Source organism: Garra rufa, chromosome 4 (genome assembly GCF_049309525.1).
Source record: "Garra rufa chromosome 4, GarRuf1.0, whole genome shotgun sequence".
Classification (NCBI taxonomy): domain Eukaryota; kingdom Metazoa; phylum Chordata; class Actinopteri; order Cypriniformes; family Cyprinidae; genus Garra; species Garra rufa.
In genome coordinates this window covers 13,204,657-13,231,654 of record NC_133364.1, presented here as the reverse complement: position 1 = coordinate 13,231,654, position 26,998 = coordinate 13,204,657, and the positions used below count along the sequence as shown (strand labels likewise).

Sequence of the window (26,998 nt, the reverse complement as noted above, 5' to 3'; positions counted from 1 at the left end):
AATCTGGAATCTAAGGGTGCAAAAAAATCAAAATACTGAGAAAATCACCTTTAAAGTTGTCTAAATTAAGTTCTTAATGCATATTACTAATCAAAAATTACATTTTGATAGGTTTACAGTAGGAATTTTACAAAAAATCTTAATGTAACATGATCTTTACTTAATTTCCTAATGATTTTTGACATAAAAGAAAAATCAATAATTTTGACCCATACAATGTATTTTTGGCTATTGCTACAAATATACCCCAGCGACTTAAGACTGGTTTTGTGGTCCAGGGTCACATATGTGACGTAGGCAGAAGTACCAACTCATTATTTACAAAGCGAACATGCAAAGTAAGTCAAACGGCCTTTACAAAAAAGTCTAAAACAACAAAGTTGGAGGAGAAAATTCGATTTTTGATTGACATTTTTGAACTCAAAGTACACAGATGAAAAACTAACCACGTGATTACGTAATGCATAAAGACACACACAAACATCATAGAGCTAGCGCAAGACATTTGTAATTAAAAAGTTCAAGTATTCTATTTTTTTATTTTTTTTTTTAACTGATCAAGATCAACCGAATAAGACCCTTATTCCTAGTCCTTTGAAGCTACATTGAAACATGTTGATCCCCATTGAAATCCACAATATGGAAGAGAAAAATCCTGAAAGATTTCTTTTCGACTGAAGAAAGAAAGACATGAACATCTTGGATGACAAATGATCAGGAAAACTTTGAAAGAACAGTCCACCCAAAATTAAAAACCATATCATTTACTCCACAAGAAGATTTTTTTTTTTTGTCCATACAGTGAGTCAATAGGGATCAAATTTATTTTGGACCCCATTAACTTTCACTGTATGGACAAAGCATCCTACCATCAAAAACATCTTAATCTGTTTCGAAGATGAACGAAGGTCTTGCGGTTTTGGAACGATATGAGGGTGAGACAGGATTTTCATTTTTGGGTGAACTATACTTATGTTCGTAAGTGCTAAAATAACTAATACAGTATTTACTGTTGGAGAGATCTCAATGCTTCAAGTGTTTGTGCATCTGAGGTAAACAGTCTTTCCACAGTATCTGTGGACCTCTAAGGAAAGAGTTCATTGGTATAAGAGATAACTCATAATACGCTTAGGAATATCCAATTTGGTCACCACATCCACAGCTCGGGTGCCTAACACCATCCTCAGGGTGATACGACTCAGCTGCTGTAGAGAAAGAGGGCTACCTGAAAAAAACATAATATAATGCAATTATATTATAGTTACATTTCAATGCAACACCATTCAAACAGGAGTCAATGCTGACAATTGTGGCAACCTTTTCACTACATAGTATCATTTCTGATACATTTTGACATTGCCTTCCATAGAAACCAAATAAAAACAAATATCATTGAACATTCCAGGAGATAAAACTTTCTCGCTTGAATGTAAAATATGAGCGTTCAGGATCACGACCTGCTGTCATATCATTTAATGCACTAAATCAGTATGTTTGCATTCTTGTAGTATTATTTTTAGTCTCGTAACGGCATTGTCAGGAAAATATTTATATGCTCCAAGGCCACGGTTTCTCATGAATCTGGTTTACATTTTGAAGCGGGGTATTGGTGTGTTGTGCTTTGACTGTGCACTTGACTTGGTCGCGACTATACCTTTGGAATGAGACTAATGATGGATTCCAGACCTACACTAAAATATACCTTTTAATCTCATCATCATAAGCTTTACAGCAACACATGCAAAACATCCTGAGCAGCACCTAGGCAGCAGACCTGGCTGTGAATCACTACTGCAACCATCGTAAAATACAACCACAGCAGCGGCATATCACTACAACCAGAAAGCTTAACGCTAACATAATATATTTTATTTTTAAGAACACTTTAAATCTTAGTGAGAGCATAGAGAACATACTAAACTTGTGAACCTTGACCTGATTCCTTCCACGCAAGACAATATGCCACAAAAACAAATGGTAGGTTTGCTATAACAGCTTTTATATTAAGGCATGCGCACCACCTGCTGGACACTTTCTCTTTTGCCTTTTTTAATGTAGAGTTTTTTTTCATTAAGAAAAAATTATATGAACTATTTTTTTTACTTTATTTGATTTTTTATTAGAAAATCTTTTGTAAAAAAAAGGAACTTTTTTATTAAGAAAAATATATGACCTTTTTTGATTACTTTTTTGATTTTTTATTCTTTTAAATTTAACATTTAATTTTCACTTTGCATTAAAACTGATCATTTTCAAAATTGTAGTTTGTATGTAGTTTTATTACAGATTTTTTCATATTTACCAAATTTTCTCTATTTTTTATTTGATGAGACCAAAATAGTGCAGAATATTAAACATTTTATTTCTTCATCAAAATTGATATTTTTCAAAATGTTACATTTTAAAACTTTGAAAAAGTTACATGATCCTTTTATTAGTTTTTTTTTTATTAAAAACAGTTTTGCCTTTTTATTTTGAATTACTTAACAGCTTTTTATTAGTTTCCCAAATAGTGCAGAATATTAAACATTTATTTTTAATTTTTTCATCAACTTTCATTACTGACTATTTTTTAATAAAAAATTATATTAACTTTATTTTTTCTTATTGTATTTAACCAAAACAGAGCGGAATTTTACACATTTAAATTTATTTCAACATCAAACCTGATATTTTTCACCTTTTCAAATTTTAAAACATTGATTTTTTTTTCTTTTCATTATTTTTTTCCCTTTCAAATTAGATTTTTTTCTCCCTACTTAAAAACATCTTATTTTTATTAATTTATTCTGTTATTAGTTTCCAAAATAGTACATAAATATTAAACATTTAATTTTATTTCTACATCTAAATTGATTTTTCACATTTTCAAATTTTAAAACTTGAAAGTTTTTTCTTTTTATTAAGAATCAATGACACGATTATTATTATTTAATTTTTTTTTTAATTAGAAAAGGGTTTTGACTATTTAAAATGTCTTTTTTATTAGTTTCGAAAATAGTGCAGAATGTTAACCATTTAATTTTCATTTTACATCAAAACTGATATTTTTCAAATATATTTTTTTCCATTAAAAATTATATAAACTTTTGTCTTAATTTTTTATTTGACAAGGGACCAAAACGGTTCAGAATATTAAAAAATGTAATTTTAATTTTAAGTTTTCTACATAAAAAAAATATATTTTTCAACTTTTAAACTTTGAAAAAGTTTTATTAAGTAAAAGAAACTTAAATTAAATTTTAATAAATTAAAATATAACATATTCTATAACAAAAGTAACCCATTTCAAAATACAAATTAAGATTTACAAAGCTGTTTTGTTTTGAACTTACTCTCATAAAGCTGAAGACAGTGTGATGATGGTGTATCTTGCTTTGTGTAGTCGACTGGCTTCCTGTCATATTTGTCCCGGGCGTAAATGTTGGCCCCGAACTCCACCAGCAGCTCAATCATGTCCACATTGTTAGACTTGGCAGCATGATGTAAGGGCGTCTCGTGTAGCCTAGTGGCGTTCACTTGCACACCTGCACACAATGATTCATGATTAAAGCTTTACTTTAAAGCTTTGGTGATTTCAGATCTAAACTATCCTCGTTGGACAGACATTCTTCAATGTTTGCACGGCTGACAGAGAACTTTAAAATCTTATGGCTCATGGCATCTGGTTTTACCTGCATTTAGGAGCACTTTAACACACTCCAGGTGTCGGTTGGCACATGCCACATGTAGAGGAGTACCGTAGTACAGGTCATAGGCCTCCAGACTGGCTCCTTTAGCTATCACTAACCTCACACAATCTGCATTACCTGCAAAACACAGAATATTCTCATGATCTCATTATTCTCAATATATGATGAATAGATACTTCAGAAATAAGTAAAAAGTAAGTAAAACACAATATAAAATTATTTTTAAGCTTTTGTTCAAAATAATAATAATAATACAATTTAAATAATTATCAAAATCATTAAAAATCATAAAAAAATTACTTTAGAAATTCTGTAACAAAACAAAATCGAAAAATATTAACAAAACAATAATAATTAATAATAAAAAATATTGACAATTCCTTTTTTGTTTTAATTAAATACAACATCAAAAAAATTATACTCCATGAATGTATAAAATTAGCTTATAGATTATGTAAGATGTATAAAAATGTAAATATATATTTCAGAAAATATTATATAGTTAGAAAATAATACATGCGTATAAATATATTTATAAAATAAAATGTTTAAATGAAATAACCACCAAATTAATCAAAATACAAAATTACCTTACAAATTCTGCAAAACTACAGAAATTATATTTATGTAGACAACACAATATAAATTATTTTTGAAAAAGGTATAATTATATTTAAAATAAATTAAATAAAAAAAACAGTCAAATAATTCATACTTTATAAATTAATAAAATATATTATTATTAGAAAATAATACATATCTATAATATTATATTTATGAAATAATAACATAACCACTAAAATCATTAAACCAATCCATACTACTATGACCAAAACCCCCTAAATAATTCATATTCTATGAATTTAAAAAATATAAAATTTATAAAAAAAATAAATTTAAATAAAAATAAAATGACCACTAAATTCTTAAAAAATGTATACTCTGTAAATTACAGATTCTGTAATACTACAGAAATTATATTTACGTAAACACAATATAAAATTCTATTTGAAAATGACAAATAATTAAATGATAATTTAAAAGAAATTAAATTTAAAAATAACAATCTAAACAATTCATAATCTATTAATTTATAAAATATAGTATTATAGTATTTTTTTTTAGAAAATAAAATTATCTTACAGATTCTGTACATAATCTTTTCTGAAATTATATATGCATATATGTATGTATGTATGTATGTAAACAACACAATATAAAATTCTTTTTGAAAATGGTATAATTATAATTTTAAAAAGCAACCATCTAAACCATTTAAATAATTGAACAGACATTTATAAAATTACCTTATTACCTTTTATAATACTTTCAAAAAACAATAAGTCAACAAAACCTAATATTGAATTTTTGATAGTTTTACATCTGTATGTATTTAAAATTTGATCTTAATAATGAAATAAAATAAAACAACTTAAATTCACAACCAACCACCACACCTCCCAAGCAGGCCTCATGTAGAGGGGAAGTGGTACGTGAGGTAAGCATAGGGTTGACTTTTGCTCCATACTCCAAAAGAAGCCTCACACACTCAAAATTCCCAATAGAGCACGCTTCACATAGTGGAGTGCTGCCGTCCACGTTCCTTGCATCAACCTGCAACACAACCCCAGAAGAACCAATTTCACAGCCAAAGTCAGTACTTAGAATACACCTGTGTTACATGTGTGTGACTGGCACCTGAGCCCCTGCATCCAGCAGCAGTCTCACACACTGCGTCTGTCCACGTGCAGCTGCTTCATGGAGGGGAGTGATGGAGTCCACAGCCACAATATTCACTGAAGCTCCACTCTGGATCAAAGTCTGCAGCTCTGACACCTGACCCTGATATGCAGCCTTATGAACCTCTGTCCTCTCCGCCCAGAAACCTAACACACCACAAACACATATCAAGTAAAACCATAATCTCAAGAGTCACAACAGATCATTTCTACTGTATTATAAATGGATAATATATGTGACCCTGGACCACGAAACCAATCATAAGGGTCTTTTTTTTTTTTAAGTGAGATGTATATAACATCTGAAAGCTGAATAAATATGCTTATGATTGATGTATGGTTTGTTATGATAGGACAATATTTGGCTGAGAAACAACTATTTCAAAATCTGGTGCAAACTAAAGAAAAAAAATATTGATAAAATAGCCTTTAAAGCATATTATTAAACTAAAATCATACATTTACGGTAACAAATTTACTAAATATCTTCATGGAACATGATCTTTACTTAATATCCTAATGATGTTTGGCATAAACGAAAAATCGATCATTTTGACCCATACAATGTATTTTTGGCTTTTGCTACAAATATACCCGTGCTACGACTGGTTTTGTGGTCCAGGGTCGCATATTGTTATGATACTAATTTTAATTTATGTGGTATACATTTAAAATATTAGTCATATAAACCTTCGATTTAAAAAAAATGACAGGTAAAGTTGTCATGTCTCTCAAATAATATCAATCATGTAATGTACATGAGCTACGGCTATAGCTCAGTTAATGCGTATTATGATCGGCTATATGTTATATTTATAAGATTATATATTAACCATGTTTAATGGTTGTTGACTACAGCCGCATGACATTAAGAGCGCTATGGTGTGAAATATGATAATCATGTAAACAAGGCGACACGCCGCTGATGTATGGACATTGCGGCAAACACTTTCCTCGTGTAACGTTACTTACCGATGTCACCGAAAAAATAAGGTCGTGCTGTTTCTACTTCCATCTCTGTTTTAGTAAAGTGATATTCAGTCAAATTTAAACTAAACACTTTCGCTAGCTAACTAAAGCAGAATTCTGCTTTTTAGAAATGCGGTATATACATCACGTGGTCTGTTCTGTTTTGGCACTAGCTATGACGCGTTGCTGTGAATTCTGGGAGCTGTAGTTTACTGCGAATGTAAATTAAATAAAACAAAAGATTCGATACATTTCAACACAAATGTAGGTATGCGAGTGCATTAAATTAAATTAAGGGTTTTCAATCTTTACAGACCCAGGGACATGTTAGATAACACATTACAAAAACTTTAATTAAAAACATTAACAAAACAATGCCTAAATTTATAAGTTAAATATCTTAAGATGCAATGTAAAGTTAAGTGCTATCCATCTTATTCTTCAAGGCGGAAGTAAGCCTATTGGTGAAACTTTCGGTTCATTAGCGGCAACAGGGAAATAATGAAAAGAACAACATGCAGTAAACGGTAAAACTGTTTGCACTACAAACCAGTGTTCATAATATATAATACATTAAAATAATACGGTAAGACACACCAATTTGCAATGTCAAGCAGCAAAACAAGCTTTTGTATAATAGCTGGACGTAGATACAAACGGAAGCCAGACCCATAAAGTTTACAAATGGCCAATACTTAAACACTGTTGCCGCAGGTTGTTTTTCATGTCTGCGGGTTGAAGCGAGCCCATAAATTTGATATTTAGCCACTAAACGCTAATTTTACCTGGGGGACACATTAGCAAAACATATATTTTACTCCCGGAACGCGATTTTTACTAGTGGACCACCTTGTTGTGAAAACCTGCCAACCCTGTTCTTGACGGACCCCCTAAAGTGCCTTCATGACCTCCTGGTTGAAAACCAATGGCATTTATTTTAATAAAGCATATCACAAACACTTTTCAAGCAAGGAAAGTTTGATACGTTTAAATTATGAAACAATACCTTTAAGCCAAAAGGTGTTTGGACACTTTGTTCGTCAAACATTGATATGTTAAAAGAAAAGCTTGATTTAAAAGTGAAATTGATCTTGAGATGTACTGGGGCAACTGTAATATAAATGGTTTTATTATTTGCACATTTAAATTGCTAAATATTTCAAGGCAATGTAGCACATTCATTGTCAACACAACTCCACTTACGTAAACATATTTATATATAATTATATTAATAATATTCATTCCCTCAAAACTTAAGACTTTACAAACTGCAGTCCATTAAGTGTTTCTAAACAAAATATGGGACCCTGGACCACAAAACCAGTCATAAGGGTCAATTTTTTGAAATTGAGATTTATAAATCATCTGAAAGCTAGGAACCAGGACACTATTTGGCCGGGATACAACTATTTGAAAATCTGGAATCTGAGGGTGCAAAATTCTAAATATTGAGAAAATTGCCTTTAAAGTTGTCCAAATGAAGTTCTTAGCCATGCATATTACTAATCAAAAAATAAGTTTTGATATATTTATGGTAGGAAGTTTACAAACAAAAAGTCTTCATGGAACATGATTTTTGGCATAAAATAAAAATCAATAATTTTGACTCATACAAAGTATTTTTGGCTATTGCTACAAACATACCTGTGCTACTCAAGACTGGTTTTGTGGTCCAGGGTCACATATATCTTTAGGAAACTTTAGGGAACTTTATAAATGAGGTAATCTATGATTCGCTGTGAAATGTCTAGTTTAGGGATCAGCTGCAGAGCTCTAGTGCCCAACACAGTCCTCAGTACGATACGGCAAAGCTGCTGCAGAGACAGAGGGTTATCTGCACAAACAAAGAAGAGCAGATGAAATGATCTGAGACATCTCGTAATATACCGTATAGCACTTATGCAAACAGTAACATACTTTCATAGTGCAGCAGACAGAGACTGGCAGGGGATTCAGGTTTTGTATAATCTCTAGGTTTGTGACCCAAGTTATCACTTATGTTGACATCTCCACCAAACTCCACCAGCAGCTCCATCAGGTCCACTCTCTCAGCCCTCGCCGCATGATGCAGTGCAGTCTCATGGAACTTGGTGGCATTCACCTTTGCACCTTTTAAAGTATGAAACAGAATAATATACAGTGCAAAGTGAAATACATTAACTACACCTATAAAAAGTACCTCACCTGCATTGAGCAGCAACAGGGCGCAGTCGAAGTGAGCTTTAGCACAGGCAGCATGTAATGGTGTACCGAAGTAAATATCAAAGGCCTCTAGTAGCGCTCCCTTGTCTATCATAAGCTGCACACAGTCTGGGTTACCTGCACAGATATCATGAGAAAACAAAAATCTAAAAACAAAGCATTCCTTCTTCCTGGCTATCTCACCTCGTATACAGGCCTCATGGAGTGGGGAAGCCGTGAGGGCGGTCAGGGAAGGGTTGATTGACGCTCCGTGATCCACCAGCAGCTTGACACTTTCTATGCTGCCAGTAGCACAGGCGTGACAAAGAGGAGTACTGCCATGGATGGTGCGCACATCCACCTGTGCACACAGTTTTAAATGGTGAAGTTGAGTTTTATTCATTAATGTGACCCTGGACCACAAAACTATTTGAAAATCTGGAATCTGAGGGTGCAAAAAAATCAAAATATTGAGAAAATTGCCTTTAAAGTTGTCCAAATGTAGTTCTTAGCAATGCATATTACGAATCAAAAAATAAGTTTTGATATATTTATGGTAGGAAATTTACAAAAATATCTTATGGACCATGATCTCTACTTAATATCATAATGATTTTGGCATAAAAGAAAAATTGATCATTTTGACCCATACAATGTATTTTTGGCTATTGCTACAAATATACCTGTGCTACTTAAAGACTCCAGGGTCACAAAAGTGGTTTTGCAGGGTATGATGTCTTATTTATTAATTTATTTTTCCAAATAGCAGTGTTTTGTTATTCCTCCGCAAAGTTTGTTTTCAAAACCTCCACCCTTTCTGGTAGAATGAGCTGCCAACCTTCACCCAAATGTCTAAAACAGCTGAAAGAAACCAGCTTTTCTGCTGGCACTTAAAGGGATAGTTCACCCACAAATGAAAATTACTCTATGATTTACTCACCCTCAAGTTATCCTAGGTGTATATGACTTTATTCTTTCAGATGAATACAATCAGAGTTATATTAAAAAATGCTCTGGCTCTTCCAAGCTTTATAACGGCAGTGAATGGGCGTTGAGAATTTGAAGTCCAATAAAGTGCATCCATCCATCATTACAAATTCAAATTTATGACCTATGTTTCGCTCTCGCCTCTGTGCTTCCCTGGCTGTCAATTCTCACCAGAAATTAGGGTTAATATATATATATAAAATTTTAAATATGAACATTTTTCTTACACAACTGCGTTGATTCGCTTCTGACAGCCTTTATTAACCTCCCATAACCACATTGAGCACTTTTTATAATGGATAGATGCACTTCATTGAACTTCAAAATCTTAACACCCACTCACTGCCATTATAAAGCTTGGAAGAGCCAGGACATTTTAAGATAACTCCTATTGTATTCGTCTGAAAGAAGTAAGTCGTATACACCTAGTATGGTTTGAGGGTGAGTAAATCATGGGGTAATTTTCATTTTTGGGTGAACTATACCTTTAACCATCTAGTATCAACCCATGTTCTCTTATAAAAACATACCTGGTGCCATAACCCACCTGAGCTCCTGCCTCCAACAGTATTTGAACACATTTTGGATGGGCTTGGATGCAGGCATCATGCAGAGGGGTGAAGTTATCCACAGACACGATATTGACTGAAGCTCCTGCTTCTATCAGCTGCTTTAACTGCAGAGCTCGACCTAGAGATGCAGCCTCGTGTACCGGCGTGCGGTCAGCCCAGTGACCTACAAATACAGTCATTTATTATGGCAAACATATTGCCCCAGTCAATTACACAGCAATGTTAATGTTAAGCAACTGCAAGGACAGGTAAAGTTTCAAATGCAACGATACAAGACAAAAACTCACCGATGTCTCCATAAAACGTTGATCTGGCAGCGGTGAGTTCCATAACTTGATAAATCTACTAGACATCTAACAAATATTACTCATATAGCATGCAAGCATCATGCTGACAAGGTAAATATGTTCTATATTTAGAGAAGCCGCCTGTGTGGTGTTATGATTTGCGACACTACGGATTGAATATGGCAAATACGCAAAGGATTGTGGGAGGTGTAGTTCCTCCACAGCGTGCACTACAATAAAATGGCTTTCCAATGATGTATGGTTTGTTAGGATAGGCCGGGATACAACTATTTAAAAATCTAGATGTTGAGAAAATCGCCTTTAAAGTTGTCCAAATTAAGTTCTTAGCAATGCATATTACTAATCAAAAATTACGTTTTGATATATTTACGATAAGAAATTTACAAAATATCTTAAATGGAACATGATCTTTACTTAATACCCTAATGATTTCTGGCATAAAAGAAAAATCTATAATTTTGACCTATACAATGGTACACAAACAAACCTGTGCTACTTAAGACTGGTTTTGTGGTCCAGGGTCACATTTAATATCAGTTTCTAAAATTCTGGAATGATACTAGGTCTTTTGTACTTAATAAATAAAAACACAAAGTCAGTTTTCCACAAGTTAACATTTTTACTTCGCAGTACAGAAATCATTTGAGCCCCATCCTTTTAGCATTTGTTTTTGTTTGTCTTTTTTTAAAACATTGGTGACATTTTGCACAGGGCCCCGGTCATGTCAATACTGCCATAGACATTTTGGTCCTTGCTAACACGCCAGAGCCGTTGAGGAGACACTGGCTGCTCCTCTCTCTGCTCTGAGGCGAGGGAGAAGGAGAGCTCCCTAACACACACACTAGACAAGCAGATTCGAGACTTACAGTTAAGCAGCTTTTCCCACTGACGTGTGATAACCTCCGCATAGTGGCCTTAGAATCACGCATAACCCATCAGAAAAGAGATGCAAAGCTGAAAGAAACCCAGGCCCTTCCGACAAGTAGCACAATTTACAGCTAAAGGGGGGTCAGTTATGTCAAATCACGTGAGCTTTTTGCAAAACGAATACTGTGTGGTTGGACACGGATTACATAAAAGATTATCTACACAGTGTGTGCTTGATACTTCCCTTCGATCTGTAAACGCAGGAAACTTTAGAAATATCTCAACCTAAAGATTCAGGATACTAGTTTAAGCACCAGTTGTAATTTGTAGGAAAATAGAACAAAGAATAATCCCTGGAAGTTACCTTAGAAGTAGATAGTTTCTTTTAAAAATAAAAGCGTGTGCTGTTAAACCTGCTCGAACTCAAAACAGATCATTTTACAATTTTGCAAAACCCGATCCCCCTCCTCTCGACAGCCAACACCAATACATTTTAAAAATATGCATTTCTTCATATCACTCGAATACATCTTATTTGGCATCTTTGGACTTCTCACATCCCATGTCTAAGCAGGTTGAGATAAAGATCACATGATGGAAACCGAATACAGGGCGTTGATAAACAATCAGTGCAAAATGGATCTCGTTTCCTGATTATAAAAAGCAGACTGGCAGAACCTTCTCCCCTTCTCCCCCCCCCCACAAAAAAATGCTAAATTTGTATAACGGTTTACATGAAATTCCATTAAGGGCAAAACATACGCTTGGAATAGCCAGCTCTCGCCCAGTATGTTTGCCTTTTTTTTCTTTTTTTTTTTAATGTTAAGATTATGATCGTCTGAATATCTGATATTCAAGAGCAGCTGGAGCTAGTTTACTGGTCAGCGGCGTCTCCGAAGATGTCGTTCTTCTTGCGTTCCATTTCGGCAAAGTCAAACTCTGTGCCCGTCATTCGCTTGTAGATGTCTTTGATATCGTCGCAGGTTGTCTCAAAGTGGGTCGTGGCATCGTAGGAGCGAGAGATAAAGACCTGGGTGTAGATAAAAACAAACTTAGTACTTAATCACTCTTTGTATATCAAGTAAGCATGATGTAAACACTCACCTGGCTGTCAGATCCCACATCGGTTGGTGCATACTGGTCACTAATGCTCACAAATCTGCAGAAAGATCATAGACAGAAAAATTATTTTATTTATCCGATTGCATGCATGTTAAAGTAAGTTGTAGATATAGACACGCAAACATACTTCTGCTCAACCGGCTCCAAAAGGTCCAGGGCTGGTTTGATCTCTTTCTCAGGGTCGCTGGTCTCCACAGTAGTGCTAACTATGGCTATGTATTTACCCTGGGCTGCCACGTTGTGTGCGTAAGAGATCATGCACACATAGATATCTTAAAAAAAAGAAAATGATTTTAATGCACAAAAGATTGAGGTAGGTAATATTTTTATTGTTTTTGAACATTTTTATGCTGACCAACGCTGAGCATTTATTCAATCAAAACTACAATAAAAACAATTTAAAAAACACAATTTAAAACAGCGTTTCTATTTAAATATATTTTAAAATGTGTTTATTCCTGTGATGGCGAAGCTGAATTTTTAGCAGCCATTACTCTTCAGCCTTCAATCTCACATGAGCCTTCAAAAACCATTATAATATGTTGTTTTCGTGCTCGAGAAACATTTATAATTAGCGAAATTGAAATATTTGAGTCAAAACGCTCATCTTTTTATTTTTTCAGGATTCTTAGACGAAAGAAAAGTTCAGAACAGCATTTATTTAAAATAGAAATCACTTTTTATCAATTTAACACATCCTTGCTGAGTAAAAGTATTTCTTTCAAAGAAAGAAAGAATGAGAAAAAAAAATGACTGACCACAAACGTAAACATTGATAATAAATCAGCATATTGGAAAGATTTCTGAAAGATCATGTGACTGGAGTAATGATGCTGAAAATTCAGCTTTGCATCACAGGAATAAATTATATTGTCAAAATTATTTAAATAGAAAACCACTATTTTAAATTGCAATAATATTTCACAATATTTCTTGTCTTTTCTTTATTTTTAATAAAATAAATGCAGCCTATATCCACACATTCATTTAGTCATCTTGAATAATTGTGACCCGGGATCACAAAACCCCTCTTAAGTAGCACGGGTATATTTGTAGCAATAGCCAAAATATATGTATGGATCAAAATGATAGATTGTACTTTTATGCCAAAAATCATTAGGATATTAAGCAAGCATCATGCTCCATGAAGATATTTAGTAAATTTCCTACTTAAATATATCAAAACTTAATTTTTGATTAGCAATATGCATGGCAAAGAATTTCATTTATTATTATTATTCTCAATATTTGGATTTTTTGAACCCTCAGATTACAGATTTTCAAATATATGTTTCTTGGCCAAATATTGTATTGGAAAGCATCTTTATTCATTGTTCAGATGATGAAAAATTTATACTTATGACTGTTTTGTGGTCCAGGGTCACAACTGCCTACATAAAATCTGAATTTTACTTACATATATTGGAAAGCTTAATGTTCATATTTATATTTAGCTATTTAACTTCTAAAATAAAACACTTTTCTTGTGTAATTAAAACTGGTAACAAAACTCAAATTTCATTGGTAATTTTTAAGCCAACTCAAATCTGAGTTAGTGTGAACTCTTACACCGTATTTAAAATAATGCAAGATTAAAATATGATAAAAGCCCATAAAACATGCAAGTGCTGTGGCTTCCTGTCAGACTAACCGTGCTTCCTGTTGACCTGGTTCTGAGGGATGATGATCTGGCAGGAGTTGGCATCGCTGGTGTTCTTGATAGGGTGGCTCATAATGCAGATGACCCGGATCACCTGACCCACCTTGCTGACTCGGTCCATGACATAGCTGGGGTCGCAAATCAGCTGCTTGCAGCGAGCGATCTGACCATGAAGAATAAACAAATGTTAGTCACAGCACATTTTAAATATAAATCAGACCAATTTCACACAGCTTTCAACAGAAACTCACCTCTCCCTCAGATTTGACGCCCACCACTTTGCCGTTCTCTACAATAATCTCCTCAATGGGCTTGTTCAGCATGTAGGTTCCTCCATAAATGGCACTTAATCTGGAAGTGACAAAAATAAACTGCTAGTGCACTTACAGAGTACTGCCATCTAACCACACAAAATGGTTTAAAAATGATTTGATTGTTAGCAGCAGAGGGGAAACTCACCTGGCGAAGCCTTGGGGCAGCTCTCCCAGGCCATAGAGAGGGTACAGATATGGACTCTTTCCATACCTCGCCAAAGACTCGCTGTACAACTTAATCCTGTTTATCGTCTCCATGCAGGGCTGATCCAGGTATCTGGATGGATAAGCAACACAAACACCACACAAACAGGTTTAACTTCATGGAGCAAACAAGCTTGTGATTTTGTCAGTGCTTTAGGTGAACTTTTTCCAAAAAGCAGATGAGGTTTTGACTCACTCATCTGTGCGGTAGAGTGCGAGAGCGTGGCCGGTGAAGTCGACAACATCCTGCCCGAGGTCGAACTTTTTGTACACATCTCGCATGGTGGTCTTTTTTGGGTCCACTCCCTCCAGGGTCTTTGGGTCATTTTCATCAAAGTTGGCAACAAACACGAGGAACTTCCTGAATCGCCTCTTCTCGAAAAGTCCCATGAGGCCTGTAAGACAATTGATACATGTTAAAGAATGGTATTTTTTTCCAGGCAGCATGCACTTTGTTTGACTGGATGTATTTTAGGAACAAAACATCCATCTCTCACTTAGTCTGCAATTCAAAAAAGGAACTACAGAACTGTTTTACACACAATCATTTCATTATGTTACAAAATTAATCAAAAAGGAAGTAGGGCGAGACGTCCAAAATCATCACTACATTGTAATTCCTCTTTTACTCATTACAGACCCTCACTTCATACCAGGGTGATTTTAGTTTTTTAAACATTATTATAGTTTTATTAATATTTTAAGTAGTGCTGTCAAACGATTAAATCGCATCCAAAATAAAAGTTTGTTCACATATTATATGGTGTGTGTATTACCCTATACTTTCAAAATATTTACATGTATATATTTATATTCATATAATTGATATTATATATAAATTAATACATAAAAATACAATTTTTCTTAAATATATATGTGGGTCAAAGACATTAAGATGTCATGTCCATAGAATGCACATTAAATGTAAGTAAAGTGTCTACTTTTAAGGCGTCAAATGTCACCATTTGGTTGAAATAATGTTACATTGACATTAAGTGTAACAATATTTATGTATAAATTCAAACAACATGCTTATTCTGACTTGTACATATTAATGTATAAATTTTATTGTGTTTTAAATGAGTAAAAATTCTTACTGACAAATGGGCAAAACCTAGGATAGTGGCAAATGTAGAAATATTTTAACTTTATAATATTTTTTAGGAAAAGCAACAACAAATTAAAACAAACAAAACCAATTTAAAAAGTATTACACGTTGTTTTAATGCTTAAACTCTTTTGCATCTTTGACCCACAAGCATATGTGTGCATTTATACATAATAAATATACACAGTACACACATATATTATTATCTAAACAAAAAATTATTTTGGATGCGATTAATTGTGATGAATCATTTGACAGCACTAATTTACATTAAGCATAAACGTACAAGTATAAAAGACATTAAGTTGTATTTTCTATTTAGCTTTAACTTACTTTAGTTGTAATCTTTATTTATTTACCAGTTATAAATAAAATTAGTAAATAAATTATTTTAGTCCTGCAACTTATACATTTTAATCTAATATTTATATTTTATTTCATATCCACTTTATTTCAATATATATATATATTTTTTAAATAGTTTTGTTAATGATAGTAACCCTGGTTCAGACAATAAAACACTACTTGGCCATCTCTGCCTCAGATGGCCAGATCCATGGGCCGCCCACAGCCTGTTCACTGACCATCTGATGAACAACACAACAAAACTGGCAAGAGCTGATTTGAAATCGCCAGTTTCAATTTGATCCTTCTGCCAATCCAACAGGAAAAAAAACCCCAGAAGCAAATCTCTGCTGCATTTGCAAAAACATGTAGTTCCTATCTTTAGATTACCCGAATTGCAAAATGTCACTTACTGGATGCCAAAGCTTCGGTCTCAGTGGAGGGCACTTTGTAGATGCTGCCCTTTTTGTAGACGAAGCTGCCCTCAATCACTTTGAAGTCCAGGTAACGCGTCACCTGTGTGATCAGCAGCATACGGACCAGCTGACCTATGATTGCGAAAAAGACACAATCAGCATCTATTGTATTCTTGAGGCATTTCAAGATTGACAGAAAATTGTTAAGCAACAGGATAAGCGTGACCGAGGGCGCCTGCAGCGCCTGGCACAGAACGAACCAGAACGTGCTGTGTATTTGGCCGAGATTGCAGATCCCAAGACTGAAAGGTAAATGTAAACATTGATGTTGTTGTTGCTTCCTACCGTTGGCCATTAGAAATTTGGGAATGAGGTCCACGTTCCAGTCACGGCCCTTTCCCATGGACTCAGGAGGGGTGCCTGGAAGGCTGAAACGCTTGTACAACTGTGAGCAAACCAAAAGACAATGTTAGTGTCTGTGGAGATTTGGAGAATAGCCATGGTGTCAAACAGTGACTTACATCCTCCAGAGGGGTGATGGAGGCACTGTCCCCTCCATAGTACGAGTTCCTGTCCATGTGCAGAACCTTCTTCCCCTTCACGGACATGATCCCGGACAGGATGCATTCCTAGAGGAAACACATGAATGCAGATTCGGTACAACACATCTCAGACATGTGACCATGATGACCCCAGGTCATTCAAAACCAGTATTCTAGTGGCTTTGAAGCAAGTTGCATATCTGTAGTAAATAAAATGATACATTACTGTCCTTGATTTAAACAAAGCTTGCATAAGGTTTTACAAAACCAATCCAAGCAGATTGACATCCTGTAGACATGCCTTTAAAACAAGCCCTAGCACATTTTTACTTTTTTTTTTAAAGGCAGTGTGGAGTAGGTCAAAAGGATGTCAGAGGAATGTCCTGTACGCTTTACAAGAATGAAACAGACGGCTTTACCGATCATAAACTGTCTATCACTAGGAAAAACAACTTAACCTAGTTACAGCTGTATGAACTATACAGAAGAGCAGACATGAACTGAACATTCAACACATTTATAATATTATTTGTGACCCTGGACCACAAAACCAGTCATAAGGGTCAGTTTCTTGAAATTGAGATTTATCCATTATCTGAAATATGAATAAAAAAGCTACACTGATGTATGGTTTGATAGGATAGGACAATATTTGGCTGAGATACAACTATTTGAAAATCTCAAATCTGAGTGTGCAAAAAAAAATCTAAATATTGAGAAAATCGCCTTTGAAGTTGTCCAAATTAAGTTCTTAGAAATGCATATTACTAATCAAAAATTAGGTTGATACACATTTACGAAATTTACAAAATACCTTCATGGAACATAACCTTTAGGTAATATCCTAAAGTTTGGAATAAAATAAATAATTTTGACCCATACAATGTATAGCTATTGCTACAAATATACCCATGCCAATTAAAACTGGTTTTGTGGTCCAGTGTCACAATTATGTATTATTTTTTTTATATAAAAACAAAACGTGTTATAACTATAGTTTTGCTTTTATTTCTATTTCCGTTCTCATTTAAGCAATTTTAGTACTTAACTATTTCAGTTTGGTGCCAAGGCAGCATTTGTAATTTGTATTTAAGCTTTCTATTCAATATTTATATTTTATTTTAGCCTTATTTCAAATATCATAAACACTTTTATTGTTTTCGTTAACAACACTATCATAACATTTTTACAACTCTTATGACAGACGCTTTGTTTAAAAAACTGACACAAGCACAGACGCTTCAAGTAATGCTGAAACACTGTCCTCTCACAGGCCACAATAAATGATTAGAAACAGCCAACCTACAGATCATGTGATGGAGTGGACTTTACACGCAACAGAAGCCATATGACAGATCATAAAGCGATTAACAACAGGAACTCAAAGTGTTTTCTTCTTCATTATAAGCTCACAAATCAATTCACTGCAAATGTTGAGATGAGGTATGAGAGTAACACAATCCATCTGAGTGGAGACGAGCCAAAGCCTTAGCATTACAAATATGTAAGAAAATATCTAAACAAGACAACGCCTGCTTTGCATCACACTGCTAAGTGAGAACAGGTCAGTGTTGGATAGTAACAAAAAGACCTACTTCTCAGCAGATCAAAGCCGCTAAATGTGGCACTGTTTTACTGTAATTATTAATTCACATTCATTTTGTGAGAAAAGTATGGTCAAAGGAAACCCTCATGAGTAGAATTGGTGTTTAACACCATTTTTTGACAGAAAATGCTGTTTTACACTTCAAAAAGCAATGTGTCATGCCCACATAATTGATGTCCTCACCTCAAATCACCATGACTCAGCTCAAAGAATAAAAAATTGTGAAGCAAAATGACTGTGAACTAAATCCAAAGACCTTTTTAACAGCAATAAGGGTTAAACTTTAACATTTACTTGAACACCACCTGCTTCTCCTTACTAAAGAATCAGGCTGCAGTCACATGAAAGGCCCTAAGAAACGCTCCTGACATTTGTCTCTCTCTTTCATGGCGTTAAACACCTGCTGAGAATCCAGCGTTCTGGCTTCAGATGACTCTATCAGCGACAGAAATCATCACGCTCCAGTAAAACACTTTTCTCCTACTCTTCTGCGTCCGAAAGCTCAATCACCCAGTATTTGATGTGCCTTTTGTTTGTTGCCTTTTCCCATCAATCCGCTGTAGATGATTCATCACATTATGTGGAGAAAGAGGCGTCGTCTACACAATACGAGACGACATAGCTGGCAATAAAAAGAGCAAATGCAAAGACAGTGATAAAGCAATGTTTTATTATAAAATTTTACGAAGAATAACAAGCCAGAATAAGAATTGGTATAAATGCACATTTTAAAATGGGCAGGACCCTCGTGACATTTGTTCTAATCAAATTCAAAACAGTTTAAGCATCAATGCTCCTAACTTCCAGAACTACACTGTCCCGCTCAGGCTAAAGGGATTATGCAATAAGCCATGTAATACCAGAAGCCTTACTACACTCAGGGAGACTGTGGCCTCAAGAACTGTGAGGAATTCCTCAAAAAACAGCCAAGACTATGAGTTGCTCATTTTTTAATTGTATGCCACCATCAGCTTGCCATTTTAGTCTGATTTGCAGAACTAAACAGAAGACGTCAGTCTCGGTTCCTCTACAAAGCGAACCAACGCCTTTCTGGTTCTCTACTGATAGCCTAATGCACCCCTTCACAAAAACGTCCTCTGTTCGCTTCCCACACTTCCTGTTTTAGGGGAATCACTGTGTATAGGTTTCTTTAAAGACATTAGACCAAGCCAAACCTTTAGTAAAAGCAATGAAATGTGCATATTCAATATTTGCAATCAATAAAATGCAATTTTAATGCACACTTAAGTCTGGCAGGATGAATATCCTGTTTAAAACTTTATGATACTACAAATGCATGTTTATGAAGACTTAAGTGCATGTTTTATTACTTTAAAATGAGAAATTGCCAAAACTGTGACTTGATCCTGTAGGAAGTAATGTTTTCAGGGACTGCCCCACTAAACAAATTACTTTCACCAAAAGCAAAGTACAGTGGGAGCCAGGAATAATTTTCATCATGGGTGTTTCCTGATGCATCATTTAAAGGTGCGTATTTACAATGATGTATACTATAAATAGTGCAATTTTGCAGGTAAAAGCCTACATTATAGGCATAAAACAACTTCCTGCATGACCGACTGACTGAGCAGGCATACAAAAGCATTGCAATGGAATATGTAATGAAGGTTTTCTGTTTCACTTAAGGGTGCGGTTGTTTACTGACCTATACTGACGTAATAAGTAGTCTCAAAATTGGTTCATTTTTTCGTTTCATATTAATAAAAATGTATGAAACAATCCTCTACCCTTAAAATAACTATGAAGGCAACCTGAAAATAACACATCAGCATTGAGGAAGCCAGTGCGCACTTTGTAGACTAACGTTGCGTTTTAAAAAGCAGATAAAAATATGCATTTGAACAATTTTATAAGAGGTTAATAATAATAATAATAATAAGCATAGCTTTCATTAAAATTAGAAACCATTTATTAACGTTACCTAGACACTGAACGCAAGCTATGTAACGTTAGCGTTAGTTGGCACTGTCAAAATATGAAAACCTTATTACAAACCGAAACATTTGATCTAAAATGTCAGACTAAAATAACAAAACACCACGTCTTTGATGTGTTATTAACTTGGTATTAAACAACATGTACATGCGATATGAATTAGTCTTGTGTAATCACAAAACACCGTAAAATTTATAACCGAGGCCTGCGAAGCAGCGTTAGCCGCGGCGCTGAGCGCCAATGCATAACTATAACAGATGCTAAAGTTAGCACAGAGATTAGCACAACCGTACGGTTAGAATGAATGCCTATTACCCTGAGGCTAACGCTAGCATTGTTGCTAAATAGCATATCCGATAGACTTTGACTGGTTGCTGATTAGCATGATGCTAAAATTAGCATGTTAGTAATTAGCCTTCTAAACTGAGCGGTACAGTAACAGCACCGCCTAGCAAGATCGAAACAGCCTCTGACTGTGGTTTTTCTCAAGATTTTTACATCGTGTAAGAAAGCGTATTTGGGTTAAATAATATTCTGATACCGTCAGCCCGGTTCCCAACACGATAACGTCGTATTCTTCATTCATTTTTCCTCGTCTTTAATCCTCTTTTCCTACGCGTCGGCCCGAAGAAAATGGAGATCTTGCAAAGCTGGAAATGAAAGAAGTGCGCTGTCACGTCACCCCAGTGGGTGTGGCTGAAGTGGGCAGGGCGTGTGAGTTTTCGCGTTCTCAGATGCGATTGGTGCACTGTGTTGTCAATCGCCGTGAGCGTATACTCCCGCCCCCTGACTATCAGAAATGCTCACCTGCTTGAAGTGGGGGGATTTTGATTCATCCCAGTGATTTAAATCTTTTAATACGTTCACAGAAATATCACATATTGCATACAAAATAAAATACACACTACTAGTACTAAGTTCTGCTCACCAAGCCTCCATTTATTTGATCCAAAACATAGCAAAAGCAGCAATATTGTGAAATATTGTTACTCTTTAAAGTAACTGCTTTCTATTTGAATATTTTAAAATGTAGTTTATTCCTGCGATCAAAGCTAAATTATCAGCATCCTTGCTCATTACTCCAGTCTTCAGTGCCACATGATCCTTCAGAAATCATTATTATCAATATTTAAAACAGTTGAGTACATTTTTTAAAGTTTTTGAAAGAATGGAAATATCCAAAGCATTTATCTGAAATAAAAATCTTTTGCAACATCATACACTACCATTCAAAAGCTTGGAGTAATAATTTAAGTATTTATTTATTTATTTTTGGGAAAGAAATCATAGAAATTAATACTTATATTAAGGATGCTTTAATTTGATCAAAGGTGATGATAAAGACATTTATAATTTTACTAAATATTTCTATTTCAGATAAATGCTGTTCCTCTGAACTTTCTATTCATCAAAGAAACCTGAAACATGCTACTCAGCTGTTTTCAAAATAATAATAAACGTTTTTTCATGTGACTGGAGTAATGCTGCTAGAAAAATCAGCTTTGGAATTACAGGAATAAATTACATTTTAAAATATATTCAAATAGAAAACAGTTATTTGAAATAGTAAAAACATTTCAGATATTTTACTGTTTTTGCTGTACTTTGGATCAAATAAATGCATGCTTCTTTAAAAAAACATTTAAAATATTTTTAAAAACTTTTGACTGGTAGTGTATGTCAGTTGTACTAAGTATTAGATCGTGTTTCATTGATTTTTGTTTCTTTAATTTCTATAAAGAATAACAGTAAAGCTAAGAAGATAATACATAGGCCTATATAACTCAATTTTGATATTAGATGAATTACAGCAGATTATGCGACATTCAACTGTTCAAAAACTCACAAAAATGACTAAAGTGATTCTTTTTATCAGTGTTGCCAAGTCTGTGGTTTCACAGCAGAATTGGGCTACTTTAACACTGTTGCCGCAGGTTGTTTTTCATGTCCGCGGGTTGAGGTGACCCCAGTAACGATATATTTAGTTCCTGGAATGCAAATATTTTACCAGGGAACCCTCTCGAAATGTCACTGGGCTAGTTTTAAGTAGCAATTGGGTGGGTTTTATTGTGTAAACCTGACAACCCTGCTTTCTATAGGTCACATCGTTACGCCAGTAGATGGCGACACATAGGCATTTTTGCATTATGAAATGATTAATTCACCCAAACGATGAAAAACAGCGGCATTCCGACTAACTACTTTATTAAAACAGCATATCGAAAAATCATTTAGAATCAATCGGTTCATTCAGACTCATTTAGAAAGGGGGACCATTTCTGAAAATGTTCTTAAAAGAGCAGAACAGATTTGTTCACGAGTTGCCACAAATGTGTACAAACAATTACCTAAATTGCTTTAAAGTCAAGTTCATGTTCCAAGGGTTTTATGTCATGCTCTTCATATGAAAAGACACAAATAAAAAAAATTTACCACATGGTCGACTTTCATAAAAATCATTTATTTTGTAACGTTGTGTCTCCACTTTTCTTAACATTCATTCAAAGCAATAGTTTATTGATTTGACAAAGTGCTTACATTTTCAAACTTTCGAACACTTCTTTAACGTGAGGTTTTTTGGCATACTGTCTTGCTGTGTTGCCTGTGTCGTCTTTAGTGTCTGTGAGTCCCAATTGTAGCAGCATCCTAACAGCATCCACATGTTGCCCAATGCAGGCCATATGTAGAGCTGCAAACCATAAAAAATTACTTTGGGTTCCTAATAATGTGGTGTCAAACAGTAAAATACACTGGAAAGTGTAATCCATACCTGATCTTCCTTTTGTGTCTCTTGCATGTAGATCAGCGCCTAGAGCGAACAGTGTTTTTACAGCGCTTGTGTGACCTTCCTGAAAAATGAGCATTGAGATCGAAGCCAGATTAGAAGAGAAAGCGTGTTTATCTTAACTGTGTTTCATGTTTAATGCAACAGATACAACCTTAGCAGCGTAGTGCAATGCAGTCAGCTCCAGTTTTGTGGCTCTTGAGTTTATATCGATAGCAAGATTGCGCACAAGGAAAGAAAGCGCTTCTTCCTGAGCAGTTACAGCGGCCTGGTGTAGGGGCTGCGCACCGAGAATATCTACCGCTGAGGGAGATGCCTACCAAAAAAACAGGGACATGCTCTAGTATAAGAAAAACATGTAAGTGAATGATATGTATAATATTAATGTAAGTGAATGATATTTATAATATGTGCTTACCTGGTGATTCATAAGGAGAATTTTAGCAATAGCTATGTGTCCATTTCTTATTGCATCCATAAATGGTGTGACTCCACAGCTGTCCTTTCCATCAGGCTCATAGCTACAACTGAATTAACATGCAAAACGTGAGCAAAATAGGAAGGAAGTGTGCTATAAACACTCATATTTAAAATATGTTACCTTTGAAGCAGAATCTGCACTGCATCCTCACAGCCGTGCATAGCTTGAGTGAGAAAAAAAAGCAGATATATGAATGCAAATCTGTTAAATTTGGGAAAACATTCATTCATATGCTTGCATACCAGCAGTGTGGAGGGGCGTCCTGCCAGTCTTGCTTTTTGTCTTCCAGACCTCGGGTTTGGCCAGTAGGAGGTGGTGTATGATGGCTGGATCTCCTTCTCTGCATGCAATGTGGAATGAGTTCCATCCATCCTTGTTCTGCAGCATTGGGTCAGCACCGTGATTCAGCAGCTCCAAGACAACCTCGAGGTTTCGATGGGTACAGGCCATCATAAGAGGGGTCCTAGAAAGGTTAGAAGTCAGTTTTGATAAAACACAAGAACAAAGAGCAGTGTTGAAATTGTTAGCTAAAATAATACTACTTAAGCTATATATATTTAATTTTAATACATGTATTTATTTTATATTTAACTAATTTTTAAATCATTAAATCATAAATCAGTACTAAATAATTTTTGTTAATTGAAGTAAAGCTAGCTAAAATAATAGTACTAAAACTATATATATTTAATTTTAATAAATGTATTTATTTTATATTTAACTAATTTTTAAATCATTAAATCATAAATCAGTACCAAATAATTTTTGTTAATTGAAGTAAAGCTAAAATAAAATATAAATACTACATGAAAAACATGACGCTGAAGTACTAAAATAAACTAAACTGAAATAAATATAAATGAAAGCTAAATAGAAATATTCAAACAATTAATTAAAATGACAAAAGCACATAGCAAAACTATTTAAACTAAAATGAAAAAAAAACAAGCTATTTCAAAATAAACAACCAGTAAAAACAGCACTAAAAGCAGTTATTATAATTATTTTTTTATTTATAATGATTTACTTTTTTAGTTAAAGGTTGTATATTTCTTAATCATCTTTCATTGTATATTTCATAATCCTTTTTATTTATTTTAAAATAGTCTCATGTTGTCTGTGATTAATAATGGTATATCATATTTTATTTGCCAAATCCATAAATAACTGAATATTTCTCCAGTTAAACAGTAACACTAGTAAATATGTAAGCTATTAAAAAAATGTTATTTATATACTATAAAAGTATTTATCAATATGTTGAATTGCCTTTCATTTTTATATTTTCAGTTTTAATAATTTCGTTTTGCGCTTTTGCCATTTTTATTCGTTTTTTGAAAACACTTTTATCTTTTTATTTCAGTTTTAGTAGCTAATGTTACTTAATTTTATTTCAGTTTTCATAATAAGCATTTTATTTTAATTATAGAATTAATGAACAGTAATAACACTGGTGTTACATGGCGTACAAACGCGTATTAACTAAAAAATATTTTGCATTAGGATAAAAATGTTTCCTTCGAGCCGGATTCGAACCAGCGACCTAAGGATGACAGTGTTGAACCTCTACAGTCCTCCGCTCTACCAACTGAGCTATCGAAGGCGTTGAATTCCACCCTGCTTCCTGATAGGATATTCCATCCACTACATACCAATTCCTGTATTCACTTCAGTATTTATGACGTACCAGTCTGCTTTCTTCAAGCTGTCTATTTTCGCTCCCCTTGCAATGAGGTACCGCACACACTCATATTGACTCATGGAAGAAGCCTCATGCAGAGCTCTCTTGTAGTCGTTGTTGTACACCTCAGTGTCCATGTTGAGCTCCTCTATTAAATAACGCAAGATGTCCATGTGTCCGTGTCTTGCAGCATAGTGCAGTAAAGTGTCTCCGGATTTCCCAAAATGAGTGTAGATGACAGACTGCTTGTTGGGGTGCTCATTTAGTTGCTGTCTGACTGTGCACAGATCTCCATGTTGAACTGCTTTGATTAAGAGCTTTAATATGCTTTCTACCTCCATGTTGCTCAGTTAAACCCTTCTAAATAGACTGCTAAAAAATACACACAGCAGCGATGCATTACTAGTTAAATTATAATAGCTGAGACCTCCAGTGTTTTACTGCATGGTCGGATATAATGTGACGACGATACCACCATTTTCTTCAAAATAAAAGTCCCACTATCAGATTATATGATATAATATTCTTATAGAACTTATAAAACAGGAAAAAAATATTAAGTACAACAACAAAGCATTATGACATTACATATCCTCCTTACTATACCACAAAGTACTGATAAATGGACAGCAGACATACAGACAGATATATAGATAAACAGACAGATAGATAGGCTAGTAAACAGACAAATAGACAGATGGTAGACAGAGGTAAACAAACAGACAAATAGACAGACAGATAGTAGACAGACAGAAAGACAAATAGATAGATGTATACATAGATAGCAGATAGACAGATAGAGATAGACAAAAAGATAGACAGATAGATAGTAAACAGACATCATCTGGACAAACACCACACTTCATCCACCACATCCACCAATGGCTCCCTACACACCTTTAAACGTGCAATCACCAACTTTACATCCGCCTTCTGCCCAGTTTTTCTGAAAAATAACAAAGATGCTGACATTATCATTCTTACTGAAACCTGGTGTCGAAAAGGATGCGCTTACCTACTGTCCCTCAGGCTACTATGAAGTAATTGTGCCCTCAGTTAAATTAAGTACAGTCCATCTTGGACGAGACTCCGGAGGAACTTTGTTGTGGTACAAGGAAGGTCTGGCCAAACACATTTCGATTGTTACACTTGGTAAATTTCATTGTTGGTTAAAACTAAACAATCAAACTGGCATTTCAACCATAGACATATATCTGTGCCATTTATATTCCTCCAGCAGAATCCCCTTACCATGATGAGGAATATCTGAATAACCTCCACACAGAGACTATGCCATCACTGACATGGACCTCTCCTCCTTCAGTGCATTCACTGTCATACAACAAACTCCGCTTTCTGACCATAACCAAATTAACATTTATATTAAAACACACCCCGCACTAACACAAAACATACTCAGAACCTGTAAAATGTATCAAATCCAGCCAGGATACAGATGGGCT

At 34.5% G+C, this 26,998-nt stretch overlaps 4 protein-coding genes and 1 non-coding gene across 6 annotated transcripts; all 5 read right to left on the bottom strand.

The window, feature by feature from the left end:
• Nucleotides 1–842: 842 nt before the first annotated feature.
• Nucleotides 843–6,521, bottom strand: LOC141333744 (ankyrin repeat and SOCS box protein 13-like). Its single transcript, XM_073838862.1, has 7 exons — nt 6,404–6,521; nt 5,391–5,578; nt 5,122–5,306; nt 4,710–4,759; nt 3,675–3,824; nt 3,336–3,527; nt 843–1,225 (listed from the first exon to the last, which is right to left on the bottom strand). The coding sequence occupies exons 1-7, from the start codon at nt 6,444–6,446 to the stop codon at nt 1,098–1,100; spliced, it is 936 nt and encodes a 311-aa protein (XP_073694963.1). The 5' UTR covers nt 6,447–6,521; the 3' UTR covers nt 843–1,097.
• Nucleotides 6,522–7,508: 987 nt separating this feature from the next.
• Nucleotides 7,509–10,583, bottom strand: LOC141333296 (ankyrin repeat and SOCS box protein 13-like). Of its 2 annotated transcripts, XM_073838273.1 has the most exons (6): nt 10,428–10,583; nt 10,116–10,303; nt 8,786–8,942; nt 8,585–8,719; nt 8,318–8,509; nt 7,509–8,234 (listed from the first exon to the last, which is right to left on the bottom strand). In XM_073838273.1, the coding sequence occupies exons 1-6, from the start codon at nt 10,468–10,470 to the stop codon at nt 8,101–8,103; spliced, it is 849 nt and encodes a 282-aa protein (XP_073694374.1). In that variant the 5' UTR covers nt 10,471–10,583; the 3' UTR covers nt 7,509–8,100. The 2 variants fall into 2 exon arrangements, with proteins under 2 accessions (XP_073694374.1, XP_073694373.1); XM_073838272.1 differs by having other exon boundaries at nt 8,585–8,942.
• Nucleotides 10,584–11,047: 464 nt separating this feature from the next.
• LOC141333615 (rab GDP dissociation inhibitor beta) lies at nt 11,048–21,265 on the bottom strand. Its single transcript, XM_073838667.1, has 11 exons — nt 21,130–21,265; nt 17,006–17,113; nt 16,830–16,929; nt 16,482–16,616; nt 14,812–15,010; nt 14,557–14,688; nt 14,349–14,448; nt 14,089–14,260; nt 12,565–12,709; nt 12,420–12,474; nt 11,048–12,345 (listed from the first exon to the last, which is right to left on the bottom strand). The coding sequence occupies exons 1-11, from the start codon at nt 21,172–21,174 to the stop codon at nt 12,190–12,192; spliced, it is 1,347 nt and encodes a 448-aa protein (XP_073694768.1). The 5' UTR covers nt 21,175–21,265; the 3' UTR covers nt 11,048–12,189.
• Nucleotides 21,266–23,061: 1,796 nt separating this feature from the next.
• Nucleotides 23,062–25,970, bottom strand: LOC141333619 (ankyrin repeat domain-containing protein 16-like). Its single transcript, XM_073838671.1, has 7 exons — nt 25,542–25,970; nt 24,097–24,317; nt 23,975–24,017; nt 23,792–23,900; nt 23,528–23,689; nt 23,359–23,437; nt 23,062–23,277 (listed from the first exon to the last, which is right to left on the bottom strand). Exons 1-7 carry the CDS (start codon nt 25,874–25,876, stop codon nt 23,123–23,125), a joined length of 1,104 nt encoding a protein of 367 aa, XP_073694772.1. The 5' UTR covers nt 25,877–25,970; the 3' UTR covers nt 23,062–23,122.
• On the bottom strand, nt 25,370–25,457 carry trnay-gua (transfer RNA tyrosine (anticodon GUA)). Its single transcript is given in 2 exon segments — nt 25,370–25,405; nt 25,421–25,457. It is a non-coding gene; the product is annotated as a tRNA-Tyr (tRNA).
• Nucleotides 25,971–26,998: the final 1,028 nt, after the last annotated feature.